At 44.4% G+C, this 15,537-nt stretch overlaps 1 protein-coding gene across 1 annotated transcript; it reads right to left on the minus strand.

The window, feature by feature from the left end:
• Positions 1 to 233: 233 nt before the first annotated feature.
• On the minus strand, positions 234 to 11,781 carry ZNF2 (zinc finger protein 2). The gene is made up of 5 exons (XM_081101442.1): positions 11,676 to 11,781; positions 6,918 to 6,988; positions 5,613 to 5,739; positions 3,348 to 3,461; positions 234 to 2,370 (listed from the first exon to the last, which is right to left on the minus strand). The coding sequence occupies exons 2-5, from the start codon at positions 6,969 to 6,971 to the stop codon at positions 1,271 to 1,273; spliced, it is 1,395 nt and encodes a 464-aa protein (XP_080957568.1). The 5' UTR covers positions 6,972 to 6,988; positions 11,676 to 11,781; the 3' UTR covers positions 234 to 1,270.
• Between the last annotated feature and the right edge of the window lie 3,756 nt (positions 11,782 to 15,537).

Raw genomic sequence — 15,537 nt, forward strand, 5'->3', positions numbered from 1 at the left:
TGAGAAATGAATCTTTGTTTATTGGGGGGGGGGGGTTACTTGTGATGACATCATAGCATAACTCTCTTCAATGGTGAAATTGGAAGAATTGGAACCTGAAAGTGACTACTGCAGTAATGGGACCCTTTGATGATAAAGGTGTAGTCTAGACTGAAAGAATTCAAAGAAAGGATGTGAATCTATTAGGTGTTTTAAATGGAACTGGGTAAGAAGAAAAGTCATTCATTCAGATAAATATTTATTGGGCACCTATTATTTGCAAGGCACTGTGAGAGCTACAAAGTGCTTATAATTTAGCTAAGTAGATAATACATGTACATAAATTATAAAACCAACTTTATACCATAATGGTGAAAGGAATGGATTTTGAAGGTAGACCTGTTCAAGAACTGGCCTCACCTTTTACTAGCTGTTACCTTGGGCAATTTATTTAACCCCTCCAAACTCCAGTTTGCTCACCTGTAAAATTCAGGCAGTAAGAGTACCTACTTAATAGGGTTTGTTTTTTTAATGAATATGTTTTTATTGATTTCAGAGAGAATAAGGGAGCAGGAGAGATGGAAACATCAAGGATGAGAATCATTGATTGGCTGCCTCCTGCACGCTCCCTACTGGGGATCGAGCCCACAACCCAGGCATGTACCTTGACCAGGAATCTAACCATGACCTCCTGGTTCATAGGTCGAGGTCACCCACTGAGTCACACCGGATAGGATTATTTGAGAGGACCAAATAATCTCCTTGCAAAACTTGTAGTTGAGTGCTTACCCCATAATAAGTGCTCAATAAGTGCTAGCTATTCGTAGTAGCAGTATTAAAGATATCTAAAAGTTGGGACACACAAAAAGATCAGTGTGCAAAAAAGCTCCGAGAGAGGGACTAACAGCTATAAAATAACTATTTGAGTAAATCAGTCCTGCTCTGATATAATTTTGTCTTTCCCTTCCTGTTATAGCCTCCAGTTATTTAAAGTGCAGGGATACCAGGGGACTCAGATAAGAGGTGTGTCTGAGGATCACCTCCTAACATTTATCCTATTGTCTGAGAAACTTCTGCAAAATGTTGACTCTTTACAATTGCACCCTAATTTCCAGCATCCCACATCTGTTCTATAACACGGTATATAGTTTTTATTCAAACACTGTGGTAGCAGAGGCAGGAAAAGAGAGCAGTAGCCAGAATAGGTAGAATGATTAATTGATCAGTTTAAGATGAGGAAGACCTATTTTAAGTTTTCATGGAGGTCCTTTGACTAAAAATTTCACTCAATTCAGTCTATTCCCTGTTTGGCATAGCGCCGTTGATGTTGAATAACTGATGATTTAGAACTAAACACTTTCCCACATACGCTGCATTCAAAGGGTTTCTCTCCTGTATGAACCCTCTGATGTCGTGTAAGCCGGCTTCTCTGGCTAAAGGCTTTCCCGCATTCACTGCATTCATAGGGCTTGTCTCCATTGTGAATCTTCTGATGCTGTGTAAGGGATGAGCGGTCAAAAAACGCTTTCCCACACTCACTGCACTGGAAGTGAGGCTCTCCAGCATGAGCTTTTTGATGTCTATTCAGTGATGAGATACCATAAAAGGCTTTCCCACACTCAGTACATTCATAAGGCTTCCGGCCGGTATGGATGAGCTGGTGTCTAGTAAGAATGCTTTTCTGGCTGAAGGCTTTCCCACACTGACTACATTCATAAGGAGTTTCTCCAGTATGAATTCTCTGGTGTCGAGTGAGGGATGAACGGTCAAAGAAGGCTTTCCCACACTCGCTGCATTTAAATGGTTTCTCTCCGGTGTGAATTCGCTGATGTACAGTTAGGGATGAACGGTCAAAAAAGGCTTTTCCACATGTGCTACATTCGTAGGGGCTCTCCCCAGTGTGAGACATCAAGTGTCTGCTGAGACTGCACCTACGACTGAAAGCTTTCCCACACTCACGGCATTTAAAGGGCTTCTCTCCAGTGTGAACTCGCTGATGTACAGTTAGAGCTGAACGGTTGTAAAAAGCTTTCCCACACTCATGACAGTCATAGGGCTTCTCTCCCGTGTGAGTCTTCTGATGGCGGATAAGGGATGAGTGGTCAAAAAAGGTCTTCCCACAATCACTGCATTCCTGGTCTCTGTCTTTAGTGAGAATTTTCTTGGGACGGGTTAACCCTTGCTGCAAGCTTTCCTCCTGGGAAAAGGATTTCTTACAAGTCTCCACTATAGGACTTTCCTTCTCTGTTTCCAATCCACCTTCTAGTGAATGAACTTCCAATTTAGTACACAGAGGACTGTTTCTTCCAAGCTTTTCCATTGACATTCCTTCTGACTTTTCTTCTGAATCAATTTGAATCTCACCTTGAATCTCAGGCTTTGTCTCCCAGTCTGTAATGGACAGAAAACAGAGATGCAGTTTTTTTCCTGGGATAGAAAATATTACAGCAGAAAGAAGAGGTACTATGATAAATCTGAAAAGTAATATGGTCACTGCATTGCTTGCTCCGCAAATAGCTACACAGTTCAGGTAAAGACTGAGACTTGGGACTACAGAAGAAGGCAGGGAATAGAGCGGAGGTTGGACATCTCAGAAAAGAGTTTCCATGGAGCAGGCCCAGGGTAATTATGAGAGTATGCAAAGTGGAAAGGATGGTGAGAAATAGGAATATCAAACTGTGAATAGGCAACATGACAGATCGGAGGGTAGCAGTGGTGAAAAAAGAGAAATAATACCAGCCCCAACCAGGTGGCTCAGTTGGTTGGAGTGTTATCCTGTGCACCAAAAAGGTGGCAGGCTCAATTCTGGTCAGCACACATACCTAGGTTGCAGGTTCCATCCCTGGTCAGGGCACATATGGGAGACAACTGATCAATGTTTCTCTCTCACATCAGTATTTCTTTCTCTCTCCCTCCCTCTCTCTAAAATCAGTAAACATATCCTCAGGCGAGGATTCTTTTTTTAAAAAAGATGAATAATAGCTTTAGATGTCAAAAAATTGAAACCTGGTGGGTGATAGAGAATAGCACTAGCCTGGCCAGTGTGGCTGAATGGTTGAGCACCAACGTATGAATCAGGGGTCATGGTTTGATTCCCAGTCAGGGCACATGCCTGGGTTGTGGACTCAATCCTTAGTAGGGGGCGTGCAGGAGGCAGCCCAACAGTGATTCTCTCTTATCACTGATGTTTCTATCTTTCTCCCTTCCTCTCTGAAAATCAATAAAAAATATATTTTTAAAAAGAGGGAATAGCACGAAAGCAGAAGATCTGAATTGGAGAAAAAGATGATAGCCAATGCTCCCTCTCACAAACCCCCAAATAACCACAAAACAAAACAAACTGCCCTACCCTGCTCATATACAGTTACCTAGAGAAATGTTCTCTGGCCATCTTCCTTCATCAGGTCCATGAAGATCAATTATCCAAGGTTTATCCTCTCTGTTAAACTGGAAAATCACATCAGGTTGAGGAACTGGAAGTCCTGCTCATGGAGAAACAAGCCAGGTATGTGACAAATATACACAACCACTCCAAAACTTCATCACGGCCTCTAGGACTTTCAGGGAGAAAACACAGAAGGCAGACCATGTGTGCCAAGAATGCAGAATACAAAGTAATGCAGAAAATGCAGGGACATCTAGATAGAGGTCAACACTAAGGTTCTAAAAAGGATCACGTTGCACTGGGTCAAGAAGTTGATAGAATCCCCTTGAACGAATGTGTTTATTCTTTCTCCAGAGGTACATGGGCTTTAGCACTGGTAGGATGGGTGGAAACAGTCCTTGGCTCAGGGAAGCTAAAAATGAAGACAGATCATCTTGAGTAAAAACGTGTAATGAAAGTGAATCTTTGTTTGTTTATCCTTTAGTGATATGCTTTTATTTAAATAAGTCGGTCATGTTCATTGTAGGAAAATTAGAGGTATGTACTTTGTATTCTTGTTTTAAAATTTCTATTCATTTCAGTAGAGATATACTCTGTTAAAAACTGCATAATGAAATAATGTTGATTTGTAAACTTGGTATTTTCACATAACAATAAATTTAAAAATTATTTTATTTCAATTAAGCACAGATCTACCTCACCATTTTAATGGCTACCCGATACTATATTGTATGGAATAATATAATTATTTAATCTCCTGCTGACAGATATTTCAGACTGTTTTTAATGTTTTTCTATTAAAAAAACACACACAATATGATCAACATGTATGTATAGCATGGGCTGCTAATCCTATTATTTACTTGGGACAAATTTCTAGAAGTGAAACTATCCATTTTGTTTGTTTAATCCTCACTCATGGATATTTTTCCATTGATTTCTAGAGAGAGTGGAAGGGAGGGGAGGAGGGGAAGAGAGAGATGGACAGGAGGGAGGAGAGGGAGAGAGAAATTACCGTGAGAAAGACACAGCAATTGGTTGCCTCTGAAACTTGCCCCCACAGGAGCCGGAGAACCTGCAACTGAGGTAACTGCTTTTTTTTTTTTTTTCTGTCCTGAACAAGGCACCTGCCCTTGATGGGGAACTGAACCCATAATAGTTCGGTCTGTGGGCCAATGCTCCAGGCAGGGCTGAACTTACCCATTTTTGGTTATATAGATTCCACTCCTAGAAATAGTCTTGAGGTCTAAACTTCCTTTGCATTGGACCCCCAACTTGGGAAAGAGAAGCACTTTCTTACTGGACCCTAGGATCATGTATCCAGTTGTATGCTGATTCTCTGCTGACAAAGAAACCACATCCATCACCTCCCTGTGGCTTCTAATCTGATGAATTCTATATTCTTGAGAATTTCATCCCACCAAAGCCTCTGATAAAGGCTTAGCAGTCTCTCTTAATACTTTATGAGCACTATTCTGTTTTCTATATTTAGCCTGTTTAAGCTAATCCAGGGGGTGTTACACTTGCTTTTTTGAGCTGCCTTGCATGAATCCTGCAATCTGACTCCTCTTATTAACACCTGCTGTTGATTGTAAGCCTGCTTCTGAATCTGTGCATCTCTCCGCCTCTTATTCTGGAAGCTCCTGAGATGTTCTCATCACCTGCAGGAGCCCACCTTTACTTCTCAAGAACACCTGACATCAGCAGCAATTCTTAACTTTCCCTTTGTCATGAAAGTCTCTAATTGCAGAGTCCCATCTGTGGGCATCTAAAATGCACTTAAGACAAATATTCAAAACCAAACACATTTCTAGTGACCTACTCTGAGGCACAACCTTGTATTCCCACCCCACGCCGCCCCCACCCTCTTTTATAGTGAAACATGCCTCTCCTCTGCTTCTCTAAGGAGAACTTTTCCTTTAATAAGATGGCTCCTCGCCCCACCCTTACTCTGGATGGAGCTGAGTAAGTGACCTGACTGATGAGCTGGGGGAAGAGCTTGGCATAAATAACTCGGCCTCTTGTTTGCCCCTTCTGGAGAGCCAGCTCCCTGCTTATGGTTCAAGGAGCAAGTCTGTCCAATGCTGGGGTTCAGATTAGGAAGCCCACTGTCAGGGTCCACCTAAGCCACATCCTCCTACTCTTCTGTCTTGTCTCTCAGTGGTTCAGAACTCAGGTGGGAGAAGAGGGATCAATTTATTAGCCCCTCAATCCATTTTAGCACAGACTTATGGGAAGTGCTCCTTACCCAGTGAGATGATGCTCTGATAGTTCTCCAGCATCACCTCCTTGTAGAGGTCCCTCTGAATAGGGATCAGATGCCTCCACTCTTCATCTGTGAAAATCACGGCCACATCCATGAATGTCACTGATTCCTGGAAACACAATCACATTCTCCCTTACTCATAACCGTTCATTTTACATGGACCAGATAAAACTGTCATAAAGACAGCTCTGGAGGTGGTGAAGGTGGGGAAGGAAATGGTTCTGATGAAACAGGGCGTTGGCACACTTGGGGAAAATGGCATCATTCCCCTTGGTCGTAATCCCACACCACCATAGTCACAGCTGAGCTCTGAGTATGGAGGCTGTTTTTGAGACTTACAGAAAACTTTCGAGAAAGAAACAAAGAATTCCCATGGACCCTTCACCCAGCTTACCCAAATGTTAATATCTTCCATAGTCGCATTATCTTCCTGTCTCTCTGGAGAATATATTCCTATATTCTTCCTGAACTTCTTAAGAGTAACTTGCAAACCTGATGTCCCTTTACTCATTAATATCTTAGTATATATATATTTTGTAAAAACAAGGGTACTCTCTTGTATAATCACAGTATAATTATAAAAATCAACAAAATAGCATTGACATTTTACTATTATCTAGTCTACAACTTTATTCAAATTCCACCCATGGTCTTTTTTTTTTTTTAACATATCCTTACAACATTGATATTGATTAGATCATCTTTAGGATCCCTCTCATTTTATTCTAATGTTCTGTGATTCTGTTAGACTGCATCCTTACCCCACATCCTAAAACCCCAGGTGAGTCTTCAGTGTGTCTGCAAAAGTTTTGAGCCAGAGCATGTAATTCAAGACCCTACACCTTTGCATGAGAAGGGGGCAAGCACCTGACTGTGCCCACCACATGCTCCTCAGGACTCATGACCTCACTGAGGTGCTCTCATTCCCCAGCACTCCCTGGACTGTTTGGGGCCTGCTTTTAGTCCATACAAAGAGAAGTCAGGACTAAACTGGCCCATTGTTCCCCAAACCTTCCAATCAGGACCGTATAATCATTTTTGAGGCAAAATCACTTAGAGCAAAGGCCACAGGGGCTGTGTGTCTGATGACAGGCTAATGGGAGCACAGCACGCGCTCAAGTCAAGAAAAGGTCACTGAGGGACACCACGAATCAAATGGGAAGAAAGCACTCCTTACGGAACTCTCATACACCTGGTGGGTCTGATAAAAAAAGCTCCAGGACAGAGGAAGAGAAGGGGTTACATTCTGGAGACAAAGCATTTCAAAAACAGAGAAGTCTACATCACCTGGCACCTGGCAGTTGGAGCCACAGCAGCTGTTCCCTCCTGGGTGCTCTCCATTAGGAAAGGGCAGAGTCCTAAGGAAGTAAAGGTGTGGGATGAGAAAGACAGTGTGAGAAAGACCATCTTGTTTGTAGTTTTCTGATCCAGGAAGCAAGAAATCTCCATATACCAGTAAGTTATATATTCATCCTCAACTTAATACCCTACACAAAGGGAAGGAAAGTAAAGCAAGGCCAGGGGCAAGCCCCTCCTGCCACAGAACCAGAGCAAAAGGCATGGATATTGCTATTTAGGACACAATATGGTGCTTGTTTTACCATAATTCTAGAGGCAGAGTTTTGTTCCTGTGTGTGAAAAACAGATGAAGGCTCATACTGTACTTATAAAGTCACGTTCAATATTGCCTGGAGTGGTGCCTGGCTGGTGTGGCTCAGTGGTTGTGTGTCCACCTATGAACCAGGTCATGGTTTGATTCCCGGTCAGGCACATGCCAGGGTTTCGGGTGCGATCCCCAGAAGGGGGTAAGCACAAGGCAGCCGATCAATGATTCTCTCATCATTGATGTTTCTATCTCTCTCTCCCTCTCCCTTCCTCTCTGAAATCAATAAAAATATTAAATATATACATATATATATTACCCTGAATGGTTACTGGATAAAGTGCATAAGAAATTTTACAAATGACCACGTGGATAACATATGTCAAGTAAATACCCTAAGCCTCTTCAAGGGAAAAATACCCTATTTATAACCCTGAGCTCAAGGATGTGGGCAGCCACGTTGAGCAGGCACAGGCTGACTAGAAGACTGAAATGTGATCTGACTAGAAGAGATGACATCCTTCCTCATGAATGTGAACTACGAAATGTCAGGACAAGTGGGTGCTGAACTGAACGGATGTGATGGACAGAAGGAGCTATGAGGATTAGGGGAGCCAAAGTTATCAGGAAGCAGAAGCCATGAGTGCGTTGGAGGCAGGACTAGACAGAGTCAGGGGGAAGAGCAGCTCAGTCACGTTAGTGATAAAGCACTGAAGCAAAGACCCAAGAATTCCTAGCCCCGAAGTACCACCCCTGGGCTCCAATTTGTATAGAGTCCAGCCTTATTTATTCTTGGATGTCCATAAGACCCCGGCCTCAGGCTTTGTGTGAACCCTTACCACTACTCTCTTTAGCTAGTATGTCTCAGTTTCTTATTAAAACAGTGAAATCAAACATTGCTGGGACTTAAGAGTGGGATGGGGAGAGAGTGTGTTCCTGCGAAGGAGGAAGAGGTATGGCTTGCTGACTGCTCTCCTGCATGTATGTTAACTGATCCTTATTTTTCATTCATCCAGACAACATGTATCAGCCCTAACTATTGATACCGAGCCCCAAAACCATATGACACTTTCCTTGTCCTTTAAAAGCTTATAGCCTAGCACACAGGACAAACAAGTAACCAAAATAACATTTCACTGCAGAAAGGCGAAGTGCTTTAAAGAGATACGTACAGCAAACTATGAGGGCACATCAGAGGCTTGCCTAACCCAGATGGAGGGAGGGAGGAACAGGGCAGGTTTCTGGGCAGAAATGGGATCTAAGATAAGCTGTGATTTGTGGGAGAAGATTCTAGGCAGGAAAAACACCTAGTTTTCAAAAACAAGGGGGCAGGTCTTTACATGGAAAGGACTGACAGCTGTAACTACTTTAGAATGGCAGGTGTCTCGCTGCAAGCAGAGCTGTGGGAAAGGAAGAGGATGGAGAAGCAGCCAGCAGCCAGTTGGATCCAGGAGAGCTTTGTATGGTCCCTTTTCTACACATGGCATGGGGGTCACTGAAGGATTTAAGCATGGAGCGTCATCATTAGATTTTAGAAAGATCATTGCAATTTGTATCAAGGGCCTGGAAATATACATAGTCTTTGATCCGGCAATTCTTCCCCAGTTTATCCTAAGGAAATAAGAATAAATGCAAAGTTTTGTCTTAACCATCATTTGAGTGCTATGTGTGGAAACCTTCTAAGCATTTAATCCTTACAATAATACAGAAAAAAATTTGAAATATCCTAAATTTCTAAATAGGAAATTTGATTAATTTATGATCCAGCTCATCTATACGGTGGAACACCATTAAACATCATATTAATAACTAGCATATTTTTTAGCATTTGCTACTGACCAGGTACTGTGCTATCTTTTATTGACAATAAGTCATTATAGGACAGAGGTTAAAAACTGCTAGACAGACCTGGGTTCAAATTTTACCTCAGCCTTTTACAAAGCCTAAATTTCCTAAACCGCAACACAGTACCTACCTTATTGATTTATGGGGATGAAATGAAACTATCATCATAAGTAGTATTTAGTACAGTGCCATTCCTGGATATCAGTGTTTCTGGAGAAAACGCTCTTCAAATTCTTATTCTATACCTTCAAATGAGCCCTTGTCTAAAAGCTTTTACTGTTCCTGTCCTAGCTCCATAGCTACTCCAACCTTCAATTTTAGTGGAACACTGTCTTTTACTATACTGAGCTTCACAAGAGCGAGTGCCAAGGGAGGCAGAACCATGAGGGAGAAAGCGACCACAGACCTGGAATTATTGATTACTTATGCTTACTTCATGGAGTAGTTGTAAATAGTGAGACAATTAATGTAAAGCATTTATCTTACAGCTTGTTCAATTAATGAAAGCTCCTTTCTACTGCCCAATACAAACCCATTCATCCTACCATTCGGTGAATATTATGCACTACCCGTGGTCAGCAAACTGCGGCTCGCGAGCCACATGCAGCTCTTTGGCCCCTTGAGTGTGGTTCTTCCTAAGCCTTAGGAGTACCCTAATTAAGTTAATAACAATGTACCTACCTATATAGTTTAAGTTTAAAAATTTGGCTCTCAAAAGAAATTTCAATCGTTGTACTGTTGATATGTGGCTCTGTTGACTAATGAGTTTGCCGACCACTGCACTACGCAGAAGGGGAGTGAGGTCAACAAACAGAAATGTCTGTCTCTAGGACTTTACCTTAGTATCTCACAATTGTGTCCTATGTTATTTTCCACTATTGTTCTTGCGCAGAATCAGCTCCCTGCATTGCCCAGTTTTTCTTTCTCCAACATCTCCCATCTCTCCAGTACCTTCTTCCCATATGTTCATACAGATACAGTCCTCCTCTATCTGAAACGATCTTCACTGAATCCCATGGCCTCCCTCTAGCAAAATAGTTCTCATTTAGGTTTTCCTTTCATGACCAAACTTCTTGGATGAGTAACATATACCTATCTACTACACATCACCACCACCTGTTCTTCTTCTTTCCTTTTATTTATTTATTTTTTTTGGGGGGGGGGGTTGGTAGTCCTTACCAGAGGACTTTTTCCCCCCCAATAGATTTTTCTTAGAGTGGGAGAGAAGGGGAAAGAGAAGTAGAGGGAGAAAAGGGAGAGATACATCTATTGATTGCCTCCCGCAGTGCCCGATTGGGGTCGGGGATTGAACCTGCAACCCAGGTATGTGCCCTTGACTGGGAATTGAATCTGAGGCCCTTCGGTGCACGGGATGACACTGTAACTACTTAGCCACATCAGCCAGGGCACCTATTCTTAAATCCTTATTCTGCTCCTGCCACCCTTCACACAACTGAAACTGCATGCTTGAAAATTAACAATGCCTTTCTGAGCTCTAATGCCAATCATCCTTCTCTCCTTATCTATTTCTCTGCAGCTTTTGATTGTTTTGACAAGTTTCTTCTTCTCTAAGTTGCTGTAGCTGCTCTGATACTGCACTAGCCTGACTTTCTTCCTCCCACTAACACGGCATCTTTCTGTAACTCTTTTTCCCAATCTTGCCCTGGGAACATGGATGCTGGCTGTCTTTATACAATGTTCTTCTTGCTAACCCTCAGTTTAGTCACTAACCTGTCAATCTGAGGTGGTTTCTGGGAAAGAAGGACCCAAGTGGGCGGCACCCTACACGAGTGTCAGCTCCACCCACCTTTAGTAAGCACCCATAATGGGAAGAAGGGGCGAGAGGAGTTGAGTATTTTAATGTTATGACTTTGTGGTCCAGTACCTGTAACTTTTTGCAATTTGGTCTCTGGCTCTGCTTGAGTGACTAAGCAGCTCTGCAGTTTGAACTCTGTCTACCTGACGAACTGCACTCCCTGTAGTGTCTGTTTAACCGCTACCTGTTTGACAAGTTTGTTTCATGAGCTCCAAGGGAAACCGAGCAATGGTCCTAGTCTTGTGACAGCCCTGCTGCCCATGTCTCATGACCACAAGCGTTGGCCATATCTCCTACCTCTACCTGCTGACCATGGATTAACAGAAACTAGAAAGACCGGTTGCTCTCATCAACCAGAGAAGGTACAGTGTACACTTATGGCTTTGCTCCCCGCGGCAACCAATCCCGTAACGGTCAGCTTCTTGCGGTTTTTCTGCCTTTCAGAACTCTGCCCCACCTCCCTTGCGGTTCATCCCGGGGGCCGGCTCCCTGGTCTGCAAACCACTGCTGAGCAAAACTGTCTTCGGTCTCTCAAAAAGGCCTCCTGAAGTTTTCGTTGACAGAAGGCTCCCACCTTCCAACCTGAAAGTTGGCAGGTGACAGACGTACAGTGTACAGTGTATCCGGGTGTATCTGAGAGAACACGAACACACACACACGCACACGCAGGCTCCGCCGTGTCCCCCAATTCTACTCCCACACCACCGCCCCCAGGGTCTCAGTGTGCCCTCCTCACGACGGGGCGCTCACTCCGCATCAGTCGCGTCTCTACAGCCCTCACCTCCGGGACTCGGCGCTCAGGACCCAGGAAAACGGCGCTTCATCAGGTCGGAAGGCAGAGTCTGCGCAAAGGGCCTGCGCGCACAATCAGAGCGCGGCCTTCGTTCGGACTGCATTTCCCAGAAATCTCCGCGGCCTGCGCGCTTCAGTATGACGTATGAAACATGCGTCGGCCTGCCCCTCTGAAAGGATTGGCGACCCTGAGGCGTGACTGCGGTAGCCGCAGAGAGAGGCAGCGGGTGTGGGTGCCGAGGCTGTCGTCACCCTGGCAGTGCTGACCACGCGTGGTGGCGCATTCCTCCAGTCGGGAATGTGTCTTTCTTTCCTGTGGTTTTCACCGCCCGGGACATCTGGGACACGAGTCTTCTGGCGCTCGGAAGGGGCTTGTTTCTGCTTCAGCTTGTCTCCGGTCAGGAATTTGATTCTGAGATGTGAGCCAGAGAGACACAGAATTTGGTTCCGAGGACGGGGCTGGGCCTGAGGCAGGGTATGTGCACATTCTTGCGCGGAAGAAGAGAAGAGCCGAGGACATAAGTGTATTTGACCGGGGATCTGCCCGACTGGCCGATAGCTGCGGGCACACCAGCCTGCCTTCCTCGGTGCCGCTGGAAAGGGCCCTGGGGGAGGCATCGCAGGGATTCTCAACCTTTGCTGCACGGGAATTGATAGGGAGCGTACATTCTGATAGAGCACCTGAGTTAATCTGAAAAGTAATCCTATTATTTTAAATCTTAGGACACATATACATATGTGAATAGGGGTTTAGGTTTTTCTTAAGTTTCCTTTTCAAGGCCTGTGTGAAGCGACTGAGGAGGTAACTCAGCAGTGAATCCAGCAAGCAGCACCGATAAGCAGGGTCAGACTGGCCAACCAGGAGTCAAAACATCATCTCATCAACATCATCTCATCACCTGATGACTAAAGACAATAGTTGACGTCTGCGGACCTCCGGGGCTGCCTCACCCTAGCCCAGTGATGGGGAACTTTTTGAGCTCGGCGTGTCAGCATTTTGAAAAACCCTAACTTAACTCTGGTGCCGTGTCACATAGAGAAATTAAGACTTATATATATATATATTTTTTATATATATATTTTATTGATTTTTTACAGAGAGGAAGGGAGAGAGACAGAGAGCTAGAAACATCGATGAGAGAGAAACATCGATCAGCTGCCTCCTGCACACCCCCTACTGGGGATATGCCCGCAACCCAGGTACATGCCCTTGACAGGAATTGAGCCTGGGACCCTTCAGTCCGCAGGCCGACGCTCTATCCACTGAGCCAAACCGGTTTCGGCAAGACTTATATTTTTGATATTCATTTTATATATTTAAATGCCATTTTACAAAGAAAAATAAACCAAAAAAATGAGTTCGCGTTTCAGAGGTTCGCCATCACTGCCCTAGCCCCTTCCCCTTTATAATCCTGCACCTGCCGGAAGACAGGATTTGATGCTTGTAAGCACCCTGTCTTCTTGGTTGGCTAGCCTTCTCAATAAACGCCTAATATGATTCAGCCGTGCCTTTGTTGGACACAGCGACAGGCAGCCCAAGCCCAGCTGGGGGTTTCCTGGTAACAGAATCACCTGAAGAGCTGCAGAGATTGGGGCCCAATCTGAGGAGTGAGCATTTGAAAAGATCTCCAGGTGATTTTTATGAGCAGCTAAAACTAAGAACCACTGAGCCAGAGCTTCAGGGAAAACTGATGATCACACTAAGACTATGATAAAATCCTATTTCAGGAACAAGTCTCCCCTTTTAAACAGACTAACAAGCTACTATAGGTAAGGTATTGTCACAACCGCTTGTGACCACTGTTTTGTTCTGTACCTTTAGTTTTGCTTTTTCCAGAGTGTCATATAAACAGGATTATACATTGTGACCTTTAGACTAAAGGCTAGGAAGTATGGAGACACGTCTGAGGTATGGTAAGCAAGCTCCTTTGTTTGAAATAGGGATTCTTGTCAGGAGCAGCAGGAGGTGAGGGCAGACTGAAGAGGGCATTAAACGCCAAACTGAGGGGTGAAAATTTATCCTGTAGACAGTATGGAGACTTTCAGCGGCAACAGTTGGTGCACAAGAATGGTTAACAGCAAATATACAATAGAGGAAGGGACCAATTTTAGGCTGAAGACTAGCAACAAAGTTGTTGCAGGCATCCAGGTATATAAAGTGACTTGGGTGGGGGTAACAGAAGGGCATTGGGGAAAAGGTGAGAGAGCAAATTAAGCTAATGTAAAATATTTGCTATTTCTGCTCCTGTGAACCTTGGCTATCCGGGAAGAAATACACATGATTTTTAGCCTGCTAGACTGGCATTCTGATCTCAGCTGTCCAGGTGGCTCCAGTGCATCCCACCTGCCTGCTCCCCTCTGCCTTGGCCAAATTCTTGGACCCCTAGATCCTGCCTGTCTGCATGGATCCACTCTAAACTGGTTCCCTGAATTCAGGGCTCAGCCTCCTCATCTGGACTTTAAATGTCTGAGGGACTGTCCTAGTACAAGCTAAGTCTTTTTAATCAAGATGACTCTGATCTATGGTAGCTCCTGTTCTCAACCTAAATTGCAGAGGCAACATGATATGAACCTGAGAGCCAGTACACTTAGGTTAACTATTACAGTGGAGCTTAGCAGCCACTTCGACCCAAACTGCATGCAAACCACTTGAGGAAGAAGCCTGCACTGAATGGCCTCCTGCACTGTTTCTGCCATCTCTCATAAAGGAGGTCCTGGAATCTTATTTCAACCAGTAGGACTGAGGCTTTCCCTATCCAATTGGAGCTGCATAGCTCCAACCAACATCTGTTCTGATCAATCATGTCAGTGCCTTTTGGACCAATCAAACTGAGAGGATTTGGATTTACATGGGAACAGACCAATCAGGGACCAGGGGTGGGACCTTCTGTCTCTATAACCCAGTTTCTCTCAGGCTCTAGGCAGGCCCTTGTCCTTTCCACCAAAGAAAGGTGGTTGTTTCCCTGGCTGGGCTGAACCATGGAGCTGTCTCACTAGAGCAGAGCTGTCTAGCTGGTGAGGGGCCTGGCCCCTGGGCTGGCTCACAGCTATGCTGCATCACATTTGAGCTGGTTTTTTTTGCTAAATAAAATTCCCTTCTTCACCACACCCCAAAATGAGGATTCCTGTTAGGACTGAATTGGTGCCCACGTCCATCCCTTGATACTATTGATCTACCTTCCAGGCTTCTCTCTTCTACCTCCTAGGGAAGCCCGGTACCACTATCAGTTGGTCAAAGCAGTGGTAGGTCAGCCTGGATTCAAAGGCGGTGACACGAACTCCACAGCTAGGCAAAGGAGTGACATGCAAGCACATGAAGAGAAGGACGTGACGGGGGCCACCTTCGCAGGCACCCTACCATACACGAATTATTAATCAGCAACTCTCCCTCCCCAATCAATCCGCGTGCCAGTTCCCCAAACCCCTGCCAGTACTTGAGCGTGATCAACCTCTATCCTTTAAATGGGCCAATTTGATGTTAAAAGTCTAGTTAAATGGGCCGCATCATAAAAGAGGCAGGAGTGAAACCAGTTGCTTAGTTCAGCAAAGAAGAAAATAGTAGATGAAGCAAGCATCAATCTTGATCACCTCGGGCTCTAGCTTGCCACTAGTTTTGCTTTTCTGTATTTGAAAAATTTACACTAACTTTGAAAATCGGAGGTTTGTCTGAGCAGGATTCCTAGTTTCCTACAAAACGTCCGTGTATTTAAAACTGTGAATAAAAACTGTAGCCCAGACTTGGTACACAAGTGTGTGGCCAAACCTGAGAATCAGAACAAAGCGAATGGACTCCAGAGCGCGACTGGAGGGGGTATGGACGGCTGGCGCCATACCCCTTGTCTGCCTTACCG

The sequence above is a fragment of the Myotis nattereri genome (genome assembly GCF_964212035.1).
Source record: "Myotis nattereri genome assembly, chromosome: 10".
NCBI classification, from domain to species: Eukaryota; Metazoa; Chordata; class Mammalia; order Chiroptera; family Vespertilionidae; genus Myotis; species Myotis nattereri.